General features: G+C 39.8%; 2 protein-coding genes across 2 annotated transcripts in view; both read right to left on the bottom strand.

Moving 5' to 3' along the window:
* Positions 1 to 2,775, bottom strand: part of GPR135 (G protein-coupled receptor 135) — a 4,492-nt gene extending 1,717 nt beyond the window's left edge. The window contains exon 1 of the mRNA XM_010847766.1: positions 2,737 to 2,775. Within this exon, the coding sequence (XP_010846068.1) occupies positions 2,737 to 2,775 (39 nt within the window). The remainder of the gene's footprint in view (positions 1 to 2,736) is intronic.
* Positions 2,776 to 4,645: 1,870 nt separating this feature from the next.
* L3HYPDH (L-3-hydroxyproline dehydratase (trans-)) overlaps positions 4,646 to 12,981 on the bottom strand; it is a 12,470-nt gene continuing 4,134 nt past the window's right edge. Inside the window, exons 2-5 of the mRNA XM_010847675.1 lie at positions 12,467 to 12,636; positions 9,819 to 9,941; positions 9,597 to 9,734; positions 4,646 to 5,965 (exon numbers count right to left, since the gene is read on the bottom strand). Of these exons, the coding sequence (XP_010845977.1) occupies positions 5,840 to 5,965; positions 9,597 to 9,734; positions 9,819 to 9,941; positions 12,467 to 12,636 (557 nt within the window). The 3' untranslated portion in view covers positions 4,646 to 5,839. The remainder of the gene's footprint in view (positions 5,966 to 9,596; positions 9,735 to 9,818; positions 9,942 to 12,466; positions 12,637 to 12,981) is intronic.

Raw genomic sequence — 12,981 nt, 5'->3', positions numbered from 1 at the left:
TCAAGGGAACCGCGTGTTTACGCAGGAGCGCGGGGAGGGCCGCGGGCCGAGAACCCTTAGAAAAGCGTGTCCAGGACATCACTTTTCCCTAAGGTTTCGCGGCCAGGGTGGGTAGGCTTCAGAGAGTGCCAGGTGGAGTTCCTGGGGACCATTGCCCGGCCAGATTAAAATGGGAGTGGCCCTCATATAGATGGCCAAATTCAATAGGGGTTCACTCTCACACTCTGGTTCCATATACATGTTCTACAGAGAGGTAGGGAGGGGAGAGGGGGTTGGTTGCTTCCTGTGGGTGCTTCTGGCATCTACAAGTAGGAAAGGAATCTAGAACCTGAAGTGGAAAACAAGTCTAAATTCGGAGATCTTAAACATGAGGGAGCAGTAAGACTTAAACCAGGTATTCTCAAACTTGAGCAGGCAAGAGTCACCTAGAGCAGAGGTCTCCAACCCCCAGGCCACAGACCGGTAGGGGTCCCTGGTCTGTTCGAACCAGACTGCACAGCAGGAGGTGAGCAGGGGGTGAAACCTAAACCATTGCCTCACCCAGCTCTGTTTGTGAGAAAATTGTCTTCCAGGAAACCGGTCCCTGGTGCCAAAAAGGTTGGGGACTGCTGACTTGGAAGGCTTGTTAAAACACAAGTGACTGGGTCCAACTTCAGGGGTTCAGATTCAGTAGGTATGGGGTCCTGTCTGAAAATGTGCATTTCTAACAAGTTACCGGGTGTATGATACTGCTGGTCTCAAAGGACCAGGCTTTGAGAACCACTGATGTAGTAAGCTTATTAAAATGCAGTCACTGGCTGACTCCCAGGGTTACTGAGGATGGGCCCATGAATCTAAGTCCTCAATGTGATTCTGATACAGGTGCTCTGGGGAGCTAGGATACGGATCCTGGAGAAGGGATGTCACCTTGCTTTCAAGGGCCTGGCCCTCAGGACCGTTACTGTCTCATGTGTCAGGGAAGAGGGAAGAGTTGCTGCTTCCTTGCCCTGCTTTCAGTCTTTGTCAGTTCTCTGGAAGGTGGTATGTTTTGAGTTTAAGGTGCTGGAGTCGCCACAGATGCAGCTCCAGGTATCTGGCAGGAAGATTTCAGAACAGGAAGGGTGTGCCTGCTCAGGGAAGCTTGCATCTCAAGTTTCTGGGCATGGCATCTTACGGGGGAAAGGGTAATAAACCCTTAGGTTTTCTAAAGCAGTGGTCTGCAAAGTGTGGACCCTGGACCAGCAGCACTGGCATGACCTGGGAACTTGTTAGAAATGCAGATTCTCAGGCCCTACCGCAAATCTGCTGAATCTGAGACTCTGCAGATGGAGCCCAGCTACCAGCCCTGCAAGTGATTCTGATGCAAGTTTGAGAAACACTGATCTAAAGAATGATTAGTATACTTTCAGGTCTCAGTATCAACAATATTAGTGTTTTGGGTGCTCATTTGGGTGGGGAAAGATATCCTACTGGAAATTTACAGTATAAAATAAAGTTCATTTAAGGTGGTAAAAGGGCTTCCCTGGTGGCTCCGATGTTAAAGAATCTGCCTGCAATGCGGGAGACTTGGGTTCAATCCCTGAGTTGGGAAGATCCTCTGGAGGAGGACATGGCAACGCACTCCAGTATTCTTGCCTGGAGAATCCCCACGGACAGAGAAGCCTGGCAGGCTATAGTCCATGGGGTCGCAAAGAATCGGACACAAATGAGCAACTAACACAGCACAGCAGGGTGGTAAAATAAGACTCGCTTTCTTGGTCTCGGCATTATTGACATTTTGAGCCAGATAATTCTTTCTTGTGGAGGCTACCCTATGCACTGTAGGATGTTGAACAGTATCCCTAGTCGCTACCATGGGATGGCAGTAGTGACAGCTAAGAATGTCTTCAGACATTGCAAAATGTTGGGGAAGAGGGTGAGAGGGGGGCCAGCCTCAGCTGAAAACCACTGAACTAAGACAAAAATATATAATAGATTACTTTTGTTTTCTTTTGAAAACCTTCTCTGTACTAGGTTTTCAGAAACCAGGATCCTAGCCCAAAGAACCTTACAGTTTTAGGCAAACACAAATATATTACAATGTCATAGATGTTTAAACATATAATGACTATAGCAAGAGTCTAGCAACTGGGAGACCAGTTAAGAAAAGGCACTGTAATAGCCCAGGAGAGAAATGACAAGTCTGAACTAAGCATTTACAGAGAAGGAGGGGAAGAGATTTTAGGGATTCATGTCTGGATTGGGGTCTTTGGATATAAGCAATACAATGAGGTTTCTGTCTCATTTAAGCAAAAACAGAATTGGCCAGAAGGATGCGGGGAGTTCAAAAGGATAGTCTTTAATAGCTAAGTCCAAGAGCACGAGAAGTCAGGGCAACTCTACAGGTAGAGGAACTGAGAACGATCTCTTTAGGGATCTACAGGAATAAGTCTGCTTCAACCATTTTTCAGACCTTTTGTCATTTCTCGCAAGATCCCAGGTCTTGGTGGGGAGACTCTGACTGGAGTACCCTTTCCTGGCCGCCTCAGCAAGGCTACATGCTGGGGAGGGATAATTTCCCAAAGGAAAAGGAGAGTGTTGTTGATAAAAGAAGGGGAAAGGAATGGTGCTGACCAAATCCATAGACATCCACCTCAGAGCATCAGCAGATGGGTCGAAAGAGCACAAACAAGAAGCCGAGGATAGAACCCAAGTTCCTGGCTCCTATTCCCTGGAGCTCTGCACCAAGGGTATAGAGGTTCCTGCTCCAAAACGTACCACACTTGCCTGCTGGAAGCAAGCACCAGCATCCACCATGGATTAAGTAAACCCTTGTTGTTCAGTCGCTCAGTCATGTCTGACTCTTTGCAACCCCATGGACTACAGGACACCAGGCTTCCCTGTCCTTCACCATCTCCCGGTGTTTGCTCAAACTCATGTCCATTAAGTCAGTGGTCCATCCAACCATCTCATCCTCTGTCATCTCTTTCTCCTTCTGCCTTCAATCTTCCCCAGTATCAGGGTCTTTACCAATGAGTCGGCTCTTTGCATCACGTGGCCAAAGTATTGGAGCTTCAGCTTCAGCATCAGTCCTTCCAATGAATATTCAGGACAATTTCCTTTAGGATAGACTGGTTTGATCTCCTTGCTGTCCAAGGGACTCTCAAGAGTCTTCTCCAACATTACAGTTCAAAAGTATCAATTCTTTGGTGCTCAGCCTTTTTTATTGTACAGCTCTCACATCTGTACATGATTACTGGAAACACCATAGCTTTGACTACACGGACCTTTGTAGGCAAAGTAATGAATCTGCTTTTTAACATATAAACCCATGGGTGACCATTAAATCTAGGTTAGATCAAGCACAGCTTCCAATGAGTAATCAAGTCAAAACCAGACTGTAATAGTTGAGTAGCAAATGGAAGATGAAAAAATATATTAATAAGAGAGTAAGGAATCTAGAAGCTTGACTACAAAAGGAAGGGAAAAGGGTGACAGATAGCAGGCTGAAGAGAGAAGGTGGACACAGGGTGTTTGTTTCATTTTGTTATGATGATACTTGGTAATAGCTTAGAGGAAGGAACCAGTGACAGGAAGGAGGTTGCTTGAAAAAGCTTAGTGATGAGGCAGGCCCCTTAGCAAGGATGGGAAGGGAGAGAACTGAATAGTATTTAGAAGGCAGAATCAATAAGGCTTCATGACTGATTAGACATGTGGAAGCAAGAGGAATAGCTGTTGATTTCCCTAGTGGTTTTGACTCTGTGGAAGGCATGGTGAAATACAGAAGGAATGAATATTATTCCAAGGGTTTGGCTCTGGTTAGGATTAGAATTTAGGAATATTTAGGCAGTATTAATTTTTCAATGTTTAGGAAACAGAATATTTTTGTTGAAGTACTATATCATAAAACAAGTTCTGGCTGTCCTGTCTCACAAGTGGAGGAAGTGCAGCAGGAAAATACTGGACCTGGAGTCAGCAGAGCTAGAATGACAGCCCCAAATGTGACTGTGTTGTTATTGTTTAGTTGCTAAGTCACGCCTGACTCTTTGCCACCCAGGCAGGAGTACTGGAGTGGGTTGCCATTTCGCTCTCCAGGGGATCTTCCTGACCCAGGGATCAAACCCGTGTCTCCTGCATTGGAAGGCGGGTTCTTTACCAGGGAGCCACCAGGGAAGCCCCAGATGTAACGTTAATAGAGTAATTTAACACATCTGACTTCCATTTCTCTCATATTCATAAATGTGGCATACCAGGGACGGGCAGAGGGAGTGCTAGCCAGGGTACAGTTGATCAGAAGGTGCACTGTCTGTAGAGAATTTTGAAACAATAGTAAAACCTACTAAATGTTGGTCTGCATTTTTTGAAAAATTAATGTGACTTGTGAAATTTAGAGAGAAAATAGTGGTTCTGTTTCTATTTTTCAAAAGTGTAATGGGTGAGGGGGGACATATGTATGCCTTTGGCTGATTCATATAGATGTTTGGCAGAAACCAACACAATTCTGTAAAGCAATTATCCTTCAATTAAAAAATAAATACTTTCAAAAAAAGAAAATGTTTCTCTGGCCAAAAAAAAAGTAAAGAAAATCTCTTTAATCTGTAGGAAATTTCTTGGTCATATTGAGTGTTTTTTTTGGAGGTAAATGAATTCTTTACTACAAATTTTAAGAGATAACGAGTGGAAAACATTAGTTTTTTTGCATTTAATAAGGAAATCAAGAACATTAACTTTATAGTCTTCATTTTAGAGAGATAATTCAATCATAGACCTAATAACGGGATGTGTACAGACTTGCTGGATGACAGAGCCAGTTAAAATGAATTAATTACTTCACTGTATGCTAAGAAAAAGAAATACTACTACTTATCTCAAAAAAAGTTTACTGAATATTAAGAGAATCACATGTTGATTCGTTTTTATTTCATTTTATAATGACTGATAATAATCAAATGTTATTTTTTTAACAGACTCACAGACAATTAACTAGCAAGAATGCCAACAAGTTAACATTTCTTTCATGTTTTAAATTACCTAGCATGTAGTTGGTAGAGTATGAGATTTGCCCCACTATAGAGATTCACTGATTGACTCCGACTGTATACCTATACTTAAATAATTGCAATAAACAACCACTTTTATAAGAGCCTTAATGATATATCAGAAGCCTGATTCTTGGTCTTCTCTCAAGTTCATGGTCTTTGCAGCTTAGAGGACATCCCAGCAGCAGCTACAACAACTTCCACCCAAAGAAGCTGACCACCCTCCTCCTTCCCAGTTTATGACTGCTAAGTGTTGAGGACTTTATAATAATATATCTCCCTTGCATCGTGCTTAGAGAGAGGACAGGTACTGTGTGCTCAGTCATGTCTGACTCTTTGCGACCCCACAGTCTGAAGCCCACCAGGCCTCCCTGTCCGTGGAATTTTCCCGGCAAGCATACTGGAGTGGATTGCCATTTCCTTCTCCAGAGAGAGGGCATGATTTTATGTAAAAACTGGAAGACTAAAATAATGAACTTGTAAGACCCATTGTTGTGAGGGCTACAATTCAAGCTTAGAGCATTTAAAACAAAATATCACAGTGACTACCACAGAGTAATAAGAACTAAGTAAGTAAGAAGAACTAAGGTTTTAATTTTACCTGATATGTTAATAATTAGAAAAGTATTCTGCATTTTGGATACTTTATATTCTGTAAGTGATAGTTATATCAATATACATGTACAAACTGAGGAATAATGACTTTATATTTAGCCACAGTATTTTAGAATCTCAGTTGGTTTATGTGTACAATTTGGATTTATAGTTTTCCACATAACTCAGAGAAAAATAAGTAATGACAACAATTTCTAGGAAAAGAAAGCCCTTATGAGCCATAGAAGTTATTTGAGAAGAAATCCATCCCTCAGTGGGTCATCATCTTCTACTATAAAACTTGCAGTACCTGTGTAATGCGCTTGTCCGGATACTTCCACTATGACAGCTTTAAAATCACCACATTTTGCTTCCTGAAAAAAGATGATGAAAGGAGAATATCAAGGTATTGCCCGCATAGTTTACCTAGCCTAAAACTTGTATTCTCAAATTTTATCATTTTAAAGAGAATCCAAGAGTTAAGTGGGCCTCCCTGGTGTGGTGGCTCAGTGGTAAAGAATCTCCTGCAGTACAGGAGACACAGGAGATGTGGGTTTGATCCCTGGGTCAGGAAGATCCCTTGGAGGAGGGCATGGCAACCCACTCCAGTATTCTTGCCTGGAGAATCCCATGAACAGAGGAGCCTGGTGGACTATGGTTCATAGTGTTGAAAAGAGTTGGATGCAACTGAGTACGGCGATCATATGGGCAACTGGGAGGCTTTTAAGGTAAGTGACTGTATTCATGCTTTTAGATTAAGTTTAGCTGTAAAGTGGGGAACTAATTGGGGAAGAGACAGTAACTAGAAACCCAGCAACCTGTTAAGAGGCAAGTTTAATTCATCAATTAAATCTAGAGACAAGAGGGCAGTTTTTAGTGAGAATGCAGAACAAAATATAGAGATACTTTTGAGGCAGAATTGATAGACCTGGGGGCTGATGTACACAGGTGGTGAGAATAGAGATGAGTTAAATATGACCACAGTGTCTAGCCTGGAAGTGCAGTTGCGCCACCATTAACCAAGATGGGGAATGAGACAGGAAAGAACATATTTAGGAAGGAAGAACATGTTAATGAGTTGAAGTATCTCTGGGACAGTCATCTTGAAATAAGTTTAGTGGACAGTGTTAGACTTGGGAGAGAGGCACAGATAAGCATGGTAGGGATGAAGATTTGGGTGGGTGAGAATAGAGTTCATTCTCATATGGGTGAAACTGCCCATCTGCATCAAATGTTTTGCCTAAGAGCAAGAAAATATGGTGTTTAACAGTATAGGGTCTGCTCAGAGAGACCCATCTTCATAGCCTGGCTCTGCTGTCTGTTTGACCTCTGGCAAAGTATCTAAACTCTAAATTTTCATAGGATTCTTGTGAGAATTACATGAGATGGTATATATGAAGTGCTGAGCTTAGAAATTAACATGTAGTGAAGCACCCAATAAATGTTGACAATTACTATTTTATCTTAAATCTCAGACTTGAAGACAATGTATTTCAAATTTCTGCATATAACACGGTATTCCATCAAGATTACTATATTGTGTAGAAATCCCTAACTTAAACAAAATTCAGTGTTCAGAAAAACAAAACTTTAAAACCGCTATATTAGATTTAAAATCTTTATTAGGATAAATTATTTGCTATATTAAAGGACTGTTCGTGAGTATATTAATTTATCAGATGCAATTTAATCATACTATAGTAGATTTCACTTACTACTATGAGTAATTCATTAATTAGCTCTGCTAGCACATTTAAAATTTGATTACATTATATTAATAAGGGGTACCCAGGTGGCAGTAGTGGTAAAAACTCGGTTGCCAATGCAGGAGACTTAAGAGACCTGGGTTGGATCTCTGGGTTGGGAAGATCCCCTGGAGAAGGAAATGGCAACCCACTCCAGTATTCTTGCCTGGAGAATCCTATGGACAGAGGACTCTGGTGGGCTAAAGTCCATGGGGTCTCAAAGGGTTGGACATGACTGAAGATACTTAGCACTATGTTAATAAGAACTCTACTTTCCAAAACTTTTCAGCACTTTCACATCTTACTATATAAAATGGAATATTCCTATAGAATAAAAACAAAAAAAATCCAAAACCTAGTTTAATGGTTCTCAAACATTTTGGTCTCAGGATCCCTTAATATCCTAAGATTTGAGGATATCACCAGCCATTACCTTAATAGAAAAACCAGACCAAGAACTAAAAAAGTAGAAAATTCAGGTAAATATCTTTGATGAATATAGTGGCCAAAATCCTCAACAAACCAATCCAACAATACAAAAAAAAAGATCATATACCATGATAATGCTGGATTTATACCAGGGTCACAAGGATGGTTCAACATACACAAATCAATCAATGTGATACACTACATTAACAAAAGGAAAGACAAAAACCACATAATCATCTCAATAGATGCAGAAAAAGCATCCCAGAATATTAAACATCCATTCATAATGAAAAATGTTCATCAAAGTGGGTATAGTGAGAACATATCTCAACATAAGAAGGACCACTTATGACAAACCGGCAGCCAATATAATACTCAATGGTGAAAAGCTGAAAGCCTTCCTGGTAAATTCAGAAACAAGACAAGGTTGCCCATTTATGCCACTTCTGTTTAACCTAGTATCAGAAATCTTAGCCATAGCAATCACATATGAAAAAAATATATATCCAAATTGGGAAGGAAGAGGTAAGCTGTCACTATTTGCAGATGACATATATGATACTCTATATAGAGAACCCTAAAGTCTCCACCCTAAAACTACTGGCACTAATAAAGTTCTAAGTTGCAGGATATAAGATTAATACACAGAAATCTGTCACATTTCTATACACTAATAATGAAATATCAGAAAAAGTAAAAAAAAAAACTGGGTCAAAAAATACCTAGGAATAAACTTAACCAAGGAGGTGAAAGACCTATATACTGAAAGCTATAACACATGGATTAAAGAAACTGAAGATGATGTAAAGAAACAAAAAAATATTCCATGCTCTTGCACTGGAAAACATAATATTATTAAAATGGCCATACCACCCAAAGCAATGTACAGATTTAATGCAATCTCTATCAAAATACTAGGCCATTTTTTACAGAACCAGAACAAACAATCCCAAAATGAATATGGACCTCAAAGAGTTTTTTAGGTTATATCAATTAATATTTTCTATACTGGGATTTCTTTGGAAGGAATGATGCTAAAGCTGAAACTCCAGTACTTTGGCCACCTCATGCGAAGAGTTGACTCATTGGAAAAGACTCTGATGCTGGGAGGGATTGGGGGCAGGAGGAGAAGGGGATGACAGAGGATGAGATGGCTGGATGGCATCACTGACTCGATGGACGTGAGTCTGAGTGAACTCCAGGAGTTGGTAATGGACAGGGAAGCCTGGCATACTGCGATTCATGGGGTCGCAAACAGTCCGACACAACTGAGCAACTGATCTGATCTCTGATATTGGAAATTAAACATATTTGTTCATTAATTCATTTATAAATAATAAATCTGTTGCATGTTGTAATAAACAAATTTTTGTGAAAATAGCTACATCTGCCAACAAAAAAAAATGTAATGGGAAACATGGCATTTTTTACATTTTAACAAACCTCTTTAATGTCTGGCTTAACTAAAGGCAGCTAGATTCTCATTTTTGCTTCTGCATTCAATCAGTTAAGATATCACATACCATGTAGCTCCTGGAAAATTCCACTGTACATATGTGAAATGATGAAAGTGAAGAGCAAGCAACATCTCAGTATTATTATGAATATAGCTTTGACCTTGTGGACCCATGGATAGGACCCCAAGGTCCTTTCCATACTTTGAAAACCAATATCCTAGGTGAACAGAAGTTTTTTCAGTCCTGTGTCCTTTGTCAGTCCTTTTTCAGTCCTCTTCTAAGAGCTTAATGAAAAAACTTACCTAACATCCAACTCAGGTCTCCAGAATCAAAAGTAAGATATTTACAGACAAGAAGCTACAGGTACCACTCACCCTCACAGCCTTCCCTGTGAATACTGAGCCAGTTGCACTGCTTTTAAAGGCTCTGGTCTGGTTCAGTTCTAGAAGCCCTTTGTGATACTGAAGGGCAATTCGGGCTGTCACTCCTGAGCCGGTAGGACTTCTGTCAACCTGTTTCAGAATAAATGAAGATAGTGTTCACAGAGTTCTAGTTCCATATTACCTGGCTGTGTCTAAAAATCCCAGCTTTAATACCTGTTCATCTGCAAACACACAGATATTGGTGGTTGGTTCCTCATTGTAAGTGTCTTTTCCATCTGTTAATATAGTTCCATATAGAAAAGCAAGGTCTTCGCTGTCAGGATGACTAATTTTAAACTGTAAATAAAATAATTAACAACCACATGTAAAATAAATATTTTCATTCAAATCTATCTTTTAAATAACAGATATGGGGTACTCTTAGATATAATTTTTCCATCTTTATCATTTTAAAAAATATTTTTTGGGTCACAACACTAAATATTGATATTAGAAATTACACATTTTTCTAGATGAATAAAGATACTTTTGTTGGAAGTTATGATTCTTACACTTTGAGCCCTTTCTAAGGAGGTCATCCTGCACATATCCTCTAAAGGAACAGCCGTATTTTATACACTTAACCCCCAAACATATGCACTCTTTGAAGCACTGACCTCAGCATTGACCCCAGGACAGTCAATTCACAGGCCAGCCATGGCTGCTCAAACAGGAAGAGAAAGGCAATCCTTATCTCACCCTAAGGAACTTGAAGAGGATAATGCAGAAAAGTCAAGCAATGAGTATCTAGAGCTGAAATTAGTATCACTGATAAACACAAGAACTGAAAGAGGCCATGAGCAAGCAAAAAGTATAAGGCTGCAGAAGCTATTAGGTTAAGAGAAGCAACTGGATGGGGCAAAAAGGCTATTATAAAGGACTGAAGTCAGTATCATTAAAAAGCAGCAGGTACACACAGAAGCAGGCAATGGCAGGGCAGCTAAGTCACATGAGCAGTAAAGCTTGGCCTGCCTCAAATGTGCAATGCTTCCTATTCTTCTTGGGAGGTCTGGTTGTTTAACTTCTGGATTTCTGTAACGTCTGTTAGCCTGGCCAAGATGACTATAATCTTACTTCTACTGTATCCCGATGGTTAGTACATTCCCCTACCACTTACCTATCACTTAAAGCAGTTGAAGAGACTGGAGTCCTAAAATCCAAGGAGTCCATCTATAACCCAGTTAAAGAAGCCTGCATATTGGACCTTTGTTCTCCATCCCCTTAAAGCACCCGTGCAGTTACGTCACACTGCACACAGGGATGCTGCCCCCGCTAGACTGAGCTCCTTGAAGGCAGTGGGGTTTGTTCTTCCTCTGGTCTCCAGCATCTAACATAGTATCTGACATACGATAAGTCCTTGGTAAATGTTTGTTAAAAGGATAAGGACAAATTTATACTACATCTACTTTAGTCCCCTTCCCTCCCAAATGGCCTTTGCCTAAATCTGCATAAGTAGGATGCTGCTGCTGCTGCTGCTGCTAAGTCGCTTCAGTTGTGTCCGACCCTGTGCAACCCCATAGACGGCAGCCCACCAGGCTCCCAAGTGGTCAGCAATTCACAAAGTAGACCTACTGCCTGCTTCATCACTGACAGAACTTCTCATATTTTCCTCAGAACCCTTCCTCCCTCAAAGTCCACCCCTTACCACCTTAGTGAGACGTTCTAGCTTTAATGAGACGTTTAAACTTCCTCCTTTTATTAAGAAAACAATGCCTTTTCCTCTTGATTTTATTAAAAAATAAGGTCAAATTATTTTGTGTCAAATTGTTAACTCAAACTATTAGCTGTCTGCTTACTGGAACAGAAAACAGATATAAGTCCAGAGTTTCAGAAGTTTTCATGATAAAATAATTCTACATATTTATATTGGAAGTCCTGGAAAAATGGTAATTTAGAACAGGGTTATAGTATATATTTTCATTTTGCCATTTAGGTCATAAAGTTATAGGTTATTATGTTAAATTAAAGCCTCAGATATGTTAAATAGGCCTTAATTATTAGAAGTATTCTAGATTCTATCTTTCCTAAGTTATTGTTCACTTAGAACGATAATTAAATTTTCATATGCTAAAACATTCAAGTATGTATATGAGTTTTATATACAGGTCCCAATTAGGTAAAATGTCAGACTTGTGCTAGAAGTGAAAGAATAGTCTAGAATTACTTATTATCTAAACTGATTTTATAACAACAGTTTTCCCAAGTCAAACTGGAGTTACTTGAGTTATTACTTCGCAACAATATAGAAAAAAATTCACTAACTAGGAATTAATATTCTCTGCAAAATAAGAGAAATTCTGATCAGATTTAATGAAATCCATTTTGTAAGCTATATTTGACATTCATTATTTTCAAGTGGTGCAGAATGACCACGTATATCAAAAGCATTTCAAAGTGTAATATTATCTATTTTCTATTTGTTTAAATAACCACAAATTATATTATAACTTATTCTTAAAGTGAACAGTTGTCATTTGTTGAACATTTACTATGGCGAAGGCACTATTCTAAGTCCTTTACACGTACTGACTTACTCTTACAACTCCCTATGAAGCACCAATTTCATAATTTCCATTTACAGATGGGAAAACCGAGGCACACGGAGGCAATGTGACTTGTTCAAGGTTATACAAGTTACAAACGGCAAATCCGCAAACACCCAGGTAGTCCTGCTCTAGAGTTTAAGATTACAACCAGCACCCTATTCTTAGTACAACTGGTAACCTAAATGTAGAGATATTTAATTTCTGTAGACATGTCATTTATATCTCCTCCATGTCACAGAGGAGGCTATCAGCTATGACGGCAGCATCAGTACTGACCTGAGCCTTCACTGCCTCTGTCACTGCACTTGCTGCAGCCACGAGGTCCCTTGTCTTTGCAGAACAAACATCGAGTCCTAACTTTTCAGCACTGACAAAGGCATAAAATGCACCACCATAGGCGATGTCCACCACCACCTTCCCACGACCAGGAACATCCACCAGGAAATCTAAAAGAGATGTGTTTGAAAATAAGTTTGTTTTTAGTATTTCAGCAATAAAATTCACATCATTTTAAATTCATGTGTATTTATGGGTCGGGGGGCGAAGAGTACTTTTTCCTATCTTAGGAATGCAGCAAAAATCAATTTTGAAAATGAATGTGCATCAAGTAAATAATAACAGACCTTTAGCTAAGTACATCTTTCTATTTTTAACTTCAATGAGGTTCGCATAAGTTTTAGAACATCTGAATGCCATGTTTTTCCTAAATCATACTTACATATTTTGTTAACCATTCTGAGGATCTTTTCTAGAAAACATCATTGAAGCAGAGAGAGAGAGGAAACTCTGGG

The sequence above is a fragment of the Bison bison genome, unplaced genomic scaffold (assembly GCF_000754665.1).
Source record: "Bison bison bison isolate TAMUID 2011002044 unplaced genomic scaffold, Bison_UMD1.0 scf7180017864254, whole genome shotgun sequence".
Lineage (NCBI taxonomy): Eukaryota > Metazoa > Chordata > Mammalia > Artiodactyla > Bovidae > Bison > Bison bison.
The sequence above is the reverse complement of the archived record's forward strand: the minus strand, read 5'-3'. Positions and strand labels throughout refer to the sequence as shown.